Source organism: Parasteatoda tepidariorum, chromosome 7, assembly GCF_043381705.1.
Source record: "Parasteatoda tepidariorum isolate YZ-2023 chromosome 7, CAS_Ptep_4.0, whole genome shotgun sequence".
NCBI lineage: Eukaryota > Metazoa > Arthropoda > Arachnida > Araneae > Theridiidae > Parasteatoda > Parasteatoda tepidariorum.
The window spans coordinates 26431822-26439573 of NC_092210.1; the positions used below are offsets into that span (position 1 = coordinate 26431822).

General features: G+C 29.0%; 1 protein-coding gene across 1 annotated transcript in view; it reads left to right on the forward strand.

The window, feature by feature from the left end:
- Nucleotides 1–3966: 3966 nt before the first annotated feature.
- Nucleotides 3967–7752, forward strand: part of LOC107441686 (SNF related kinase) — a gene marked incomplete at its 5' end in the record, with an annotated part of 21090 nt that continues 17304 nt past the window's right edge. The window contains 2 exon segments of the mRNA XM_016055031.4: nucleotides 3967–4669; nucleotides 6887–7028. Of these exon segments, the coding sequence (XP_015910517.1) occupies nucleotides 4075–4669; nucleotides 6887–7028 (737 nt within the window).

Here is a 7752-nt window from a genome sequence, read left to right on the forward strand (position 1 = left end):
CAAAATAAATCTCATACTCAATTTAAGAAATTTTTTTTTTCTAATGCAGTTGTGGAAATTAAACTTTTTCTATTAAAATAATTCCTTTTTTATTTAAGATTTGAGGTCTTTAGTATCAGTTTACAAAAGCATACAATTATACTTTTATTTGCGTTTTAATAACATTTTGTATATACATTTGATTTGTATTTAATAATAGAAAATAATCTAAATAATAATGCTGTAGAAGACATCAGTCAGTAGCGCATGAACTGGCCAATCATTTTACATGCTTGATGAAATACTTGCATGTGCGTATACAGAGCTGGATTTGATAGTAAAAACATTTCTAGAATGAAATTTATCAATTATGGATGATTTCTTTCATTTTTATATTTCCAATTTTCGTTATTATTTGTACACATATTATGTTTCTAAAACATAGTTGTGGGAGCTTTATTTCATAATTTGTTGATTTGCACTTGCAAGCAGCCACATTACAAAATGTGTGTAAGTTAAAATATATGGGAACTAAATTTAAAAGAATAAAATAAGGTAAATAAGGAACTCCATTTCTTGATACAAGATATATATATATATATATATATATATATATATAAGGGACACCGGTGTCAAATGTGCGCCAGGGGGTTAAATGATAGATGAAACATTGAGATTTCCATTCCATATGAATTAAAGTTATTAGAATTTTTAAAAAAGTGTGTAAATAATTTTTCATTGCTTTTACTATTTTCTCCATTTTTTTAAAAATCTGATTACATGCGCATTTCAAAACTTCGTTGCTCTATAACGTGTAATTTTTGCATGCAAATGAAGGCTATATGATATAATCAAAATCTTTAAAGATTAACTTAAAATGACTTCAAATCAATCAAATCATTATTAAGTAATGAAATTTCAAAAATCCATATTTTTAAATTTTTATTCCTCAAAAACTATTCCACGAATACCGTTAAAGTTTTGGATTTTGTTAGTTTAAAATTATGTAGATAATTCTAAAGATTATAATTAAACAGTTTTGACCATTGTTTAATTAAATAGAAATTAAAAATTTAAATTCATAGAAATCAAAAATTGAAATTAACATTAAAGAGTCTAAAGTTTCGACCAGTTTTCTGCCTAAACTATTAGGACTAAATTTTCCAGATTTCCACTACCTCTCCCTCTATTTTGTGGGTCAAGAATCTAAATCCGTCATAAAAAAAAGTCATTTATTCAGAAAAAGTGTGTCTTTCCCTCCTGATTTTGAAGCTCAACATAACGTCTTCTTAAACTATGTAGAATTTAATAAAGCAATCCCTCTAACCATTAAAACTTCATTAGTCCGTAGAGTCGCGGTAATCTAGTAGTTAATCGGAATCCGGTCCGGAAGGGTGTAGTTTGATACTTTGATTTCGCTAAGATCCACCGAGTACATGCGATGTACGAGCTCGTAAAATCTGTGGAATCGAAAGTCCTGTGGTCGTCACTAAGCAGCACCATGGGTAAAGGGATCTGGAGAAAATTTCCTTCCCTTTTAGATCTATGTCTAAATTGAGTAAGTGGTCTCACAAATGAATAAACTATGATAGAAGTCTTCGGATCATACGCAGGGATGTTTCCCAGACCGTGACACAATAGCCCATTAAGCAGCTCTAATGCGACGAAAATAAAGTACTTACCTATCATTAGTACATAACAATTCTATCGTTCGATCAAAAATTATTATAGTGGTCTGTACTTTATTTTGTGCAACATTATTTAAATCGATAACATTATCTTAAGCAAACGATTTAAATCGGTAATATGTATTCAATTTCTACTTGAGAATGTTGGAAAATTAAAGATACACTAAGCATAGACATTGTTATGTTGAGATTTTAGCATTTTTAAGCATATTTTAATAAGCTTTGTTGAAAACAAATGTTTAAGATAAGTAAATGAGTAAAAAAAAAAATATTTTGAAGTTAATTTTGGAAGATTTTTAAAATTTTCATTTTTAACTTTTAAGAAAAGCCTTTCAATTCATTACAAAACATAATGAAAAATATATTACCTACGAATGGATAATTTCTGAAGTGTATGGCAAATATATCCTTGTTTACAAAATAATCGATTTAAGACAAATTCCTGCTGGTGCTAACTATTTTATACTTCTTTCTTTTAAAAAAATATGTGATTCAATAGATATTTGTTTCTTCTGGATGCCACAGTCGCAAAGTTTCAAGAAGGTGATTATTTTTTCATCAAATTTGCAAATTTAAATGTCATTTTTTTTAAAAAAATATTTTTTTAAATTTGTTATTGAAACAGGACTTAAAGTTTGGCAAAGAGGGAATCTGTTCTTCTCTTGGAAGATTTTGATTTGGAATTGTTATTAATAACTGTAATACTTAAATCAGTGAATTTATGTAATTATTAAAATAGATTAAATGTAAACTTGATAATAAAAAATGTTTAGTTTTATCTTGATTACAATGACTATTTTATTAAATTTAATGCATTAAGCCTTGTTGGGAGCTTGTTGAATTCGAAAAAAAAAAGTCCTAGCAAGCAATTGCTGTTTTTGAATGCGATTTGAAATTGTATAAATATTTTAGATAGGGGCCGTTAGCAGCATGATTTGGCAATTTTAAACATTCCCTTCCCCGTGCAAGCGAAAAATAAGCAAATCAGTAACCAATTTCCTGCTTATATAAGAAAATTGAGCACTTCCTTGTACTTTTCTTTATTTTAAAATTAAAGATTAAATTCGTATAAACTGTGTAACTTTACATAAAATACATTTCGTGTTTCAATTCATTTTCAAATATTTTATGTCGAATATCATTTAAGAATATTCTACGTTTTCCTTTTGTGATGAAAACTCTTGACATCTGAAACACCTTCAAGAATTTTTTTTTTTACTTTTCCCAAACATAACTATTATTTCAAAGTTGAAATTTAAGCGTAATTTTTTTTTTGTTATAATTTTTTCGTTTGCAATTGTCTTTAAAGAAAAAATCTTTGAAAATAAGATTGTTTTGATGTTTTACATAAGCATTGCTCAAACCCTTCGTCTGTAAAAATAATAAAATCAAAAAAACCTCTTCTTCGTTTAGATGCGGTGTTCACGTAATTATTGAATGACTCAGGGCCGGACATTTCCCTCAGACTTACCTAGGCAAACTCTTAGGAGCGCTAGAGATTTGATTTATTTAAAAATATCGAAAATAATTTTTTTTAATGTTTTTTGCTTTTGGAAATATACAAGTAAAAAATAAAATGCTTTTCGTCGTTGTTACCCTATATTTAGTAGGAAGAAAATGTATAAGCATGCTCAAATTAAAAATACAGTGGCTATCTTTACATGACGTTACCTCCATACTAGCAAAGAGTTTTCCAGTTCACAAACGAAGGCAATTTTTTTAGAAACTCTTTTATATTAGCTTTCCGATAGCCACTATTCAAACTTCCCAGGTGTTAACGCATGTTGTTAATTTTGTTTCAGATCAAATTAAATTATTCAGAAATCCGTAACTAGTTTAACTGTATTGTTGCCATAGGTAAAGTATGCGGTTAAGCGCCACCTTCATGTCGTTATGATCGCAAGTAACGCTTTTTATTGCTTACATTTGTTTCTTTTAGTATCACGCTTTAAGACTAACGGTTTGAATATCTTTAAAGATCTTCTGCCTAAAATATTAAATTTTTTTTTAAATAAATGAGAAAAAATATGATCAAATTTTCATAATCTAATTCAATTTTAATTCAACTGAAATATTAAAAAATAATTATCATTTATAAATCGGAAATCGGTAAATATGACAAAAAGAAGACATTCTCATCTCTCCCCTTCATTTTGTGTTTTTAATGTAGCAGTCAGCAAAGAGTTAATTTACATTTTATTATATTCTTTATTAATTTGTTATAAAATTAGTGTTTGAGTTAAATAAATAAAGCGTATGCGTGTAGATCGGATTAATGAAGTACTTTTTCTTTTTTTTCTCCCATTTTTGAGGTGATAATTCATTTGAAGTATGCAATCGTAATGTCTTCACTTGCACAGTTTATACTGTGTGTTTACTTTCTCTAAGTTTTGAGATCTTCTGTATAATGAGCCGAAGCCGGAGTAACGCTCATTATGATGGAAAAATTGCAGGTTTATATGATTTGGGAGATACTTTAGGACGCGGCCATTTTGCCGTAGTTAAGTTGGCAAAGCACGTATTTACTGGGGAGCAGGTCGCTGTAAAAGTTATCGACAAAACAAGGCTAGATGAAGTTTCGAGGGCTCACTTGTTTCAAGAAGTTCGTTGCATGAAATTAGTACAACATCCGAATGTAGTACGCTTGTATGATGTCATAGACACCCAAACTAAGTTATACTTAATTTTAGAATTAGGCGATGGAGGTGATATGTATGACTACATTCTCAAACATGAGAATGGCGTGGACGAAGAGACTGCGAAGAAGTATTTTCGGCAAATAGTTCATGCCATTTCATACTGCCATAAATTGCATGTAGTGCACAGAGATCTTAAACCTGAAAATGTTGTATTCTTTGAAAAACTTGGTATGGTGAAATTAACTGATTTTGGATTTAGCAATAAGTTCTGTCCTGGCCAAAAATTGGAAACTTCGTGTGGCTCACTTGCATATTCAGCTCCTGAAATATTGCTTGGAGATTCTTATGATGCCCCTAAAGTTGGTAAGTCTGAAATTGTGTCAATCTTAGATATTTCCTTATTGTGATCTGTTGCACCAACTACAATCGCCGAGTTGCGAAATAGATTTTGAACTTGTAAATTCAAAAAATAAAAAACATGTAGATGATGTTGCTTCCTTTCTGTGATGTTACTTTTTTAGTTTCCTGCGGGCCGCTGCGCGTAAGTTTCCAAGATTTGGCAATTATTCTGCCATAGATCAGGATGCAGAAATCTCCCTACCAACTACATTGCCAAGTGCCTAACGGATTTTAAACTTGCTAATTAAAAAAAACATAGGTTTGCTCTGGGGGTGGCTATGAGTTATACTCTTTGAGTATACCACCCCTTCTGTGATATTTTTTCAGTTTCTTGTAGGCTGCTGTTCAGAAGTTGCCAAGACTAAAGGGATTATTCTCTGCAGATCATGATTCGGAAATTTTCCCTCATAAAGTGTGCCTATCAGGTCTTATGGACCAAAACTATAGCGTTAAAGTTCGAGAAATTTTGGAGGAGTCAGAAAAATTTCATGGACTGCTTTATTAAAAGACAGATTCTGTATATTAAGAGAAGAATTGAGTTTTTTAACTTATGAAAATTATTTAAACAAATATATTTTATAAAAAAAAAAAATTTGGCTCCCATGGAAAGCATTATGACAATTATTTATATTATATCTTACCATAAACTAAGTGTATCACATTTGAACATTTTTAATTATTACTTTGATGGACAAAAATTATTGAAAAATCAAAGTTAACAAATGTTTTATTAGTTATCTTTTCTATGGTTTTTGTTAAATTATTGTTAAGCTCTACTGTAATAATATTTGTTTGTTACTAATTCATTTTTCTACTGATTTTTGTCTGATTAATTAGTGTATAAAGCATTGTTGAAATTCTATTTTTTTTTTTGGTTGATCCATATTTAATATCTGTCCCAAAATATTGCACTTTTTAGTGATTTTTCTGATTTTTATATCGATACCTGCGCTTAAAAAGTTATAAACTTTGGCAATGACTAAGTAGTTGGGTATATTTCCACATCAGTATTTTTGTTTAGGCCAATTAAAGTACCCAAAAGGCCAAATTGCTAAAAGGGCAAAAGGATTTTAAGTTTCCAAAAATTTGATAAAAAAAATCAAAGTATGTCTTTGAGTTGGTCTTCTTCAAAGATATTTTTTTAGTTCCTTATATGCCACTTCCCGGAAGTCTATAAAATTCTGCGACTATTTTGGTGTCGATACCAATATAAAAATCTTCCCAGGCAGTGGCATATGAGAAACTTCAAAGTAACATCATTACTCAAATGATGTATCTTCGATTTTGCCACCTCTGGAAAACCACCTTATATTTATTTATTTTAACTTTTGCAAGTTTAACAAAACTTGGGCACCTTCTGTTACATTCATAATATTTAGTTAATGTACAAGGTGCAACTATTAATTAAAGGTGTTATAATATGTGCAACTATTGCCGGGTGTTCTAGTTTTAATAACTCTTGAAAATATTTTGTGAATTACATATTCTGATTTATTATTTGAATTAGCCTCTGCTTTGTGTTTCTGTACTTAGATGTAATAGTTTCAAAAACTTTTAAAATCTTTGTTCAAAATGTTCTTTTACTCTGAGTTAGAGGTTGAGGTTTTATTAATGACCTTATCCTTAAACCTTGTACTGTTAGCAAAGTTTTTTTTTTGCTTTCAGTTAAAAATTTTTTGTCAGTTTCTATATTTTTTCTAACAAATATCTAAGATTTAAGAGGAAAACAATGAATAAATAAATAAATATTAATTGAGAATGTCAAAGGCAATAAATAGAAGATCAAAATTGAAAATCATTCCAAGACAAAACTGTAAAAAAATTGCTTCTAAAATTTTTATGGATGGCCTAGTACGGAAATTGAGTTTGAGTACATATAGGAATTATTTGATAAGTTTTGTAAATTAACACTTGTACCTTGTATTCAAGGTTTGATTATGAGTTTACTTATAAATATATTTTTGGAATTCACATTATGTTGTTTACAATATTTTCAATTTTCTTAAATTTTAGTTCTTTTAAAATTAATGAAAAAAAAATTTTTAATTTTCTTTTTTTTTGTTACAATTTTTCCTTAACTGTAATTGTATAAATTTGTTATTAAGAACTTTTAATCCCTGAAAATGTTATAGTTTAAATTGAATGTTAGATCTTTGTAAATTTCATAAACTGTTATTTTAGATGTCTGGAGTTTAGGAGTCATCCTGTATATGCTTGTATGTGGTCGAGCTCCTTTTCAAGAAGCTAATGACAGTGAAACGCTTACCATGATTATGGACTGCAAATACCATGTTCCAACTCATATATCTGAAGATTGTGTGAGGTAATTTATATAGTATACTACATATTCTCTTTGCAATATATATACTGTTGCCTGAAAATAATTTTTATCTTGTTTGATGATTGTTACAAAGTTGATATAATGATAACTTATATATTTGAAAAATTTGAATTTTATAGCGTAAATTTTATCTTGTATTAAGTTTTTTGCCAATGCAATTATGTTGCGATCACTACTTTTTATTTTGTTTGCCTCTAATAGGGTTGGGAAACACTGATGTACAGGGAATTTTTTTCCAGATTTGAGTGGCAACCCTGACAAATGTTTTTAATGCACAATTTTAGTCTCATTTTTATGGTGTTGCAAACAGTAGCAGGCATTGACTTGCTGATAAATTTTATGCTCTATTTTTTCTCCTCTAACTTTTGAAAATCTTCAATCCTGTAGTTATTATGCAAATTATAATGAACTAAAAGTGAAACATCAATGCTTGTTTCAATCATAAGAGTATTACAGGTTTACAAGCATTAGGGTGACCTGGGGTAATTATTGATCAAAAAATGCAAACATCTATTTTGTGAAAAAACTATTCAAGATAGAATTTTAATCAGGGTTGGCAGGTTTTTGACATGTGACAGTTTTTGACAGTTTAAACCATGGTTTAAACCGTCACGTCAAAAACCTCACTGTCAAAAATGTCGAAAATGTCAAAAACCTATATTCATATGTGAAATTTAATTAATACATAAAATTTATATATTTTTTA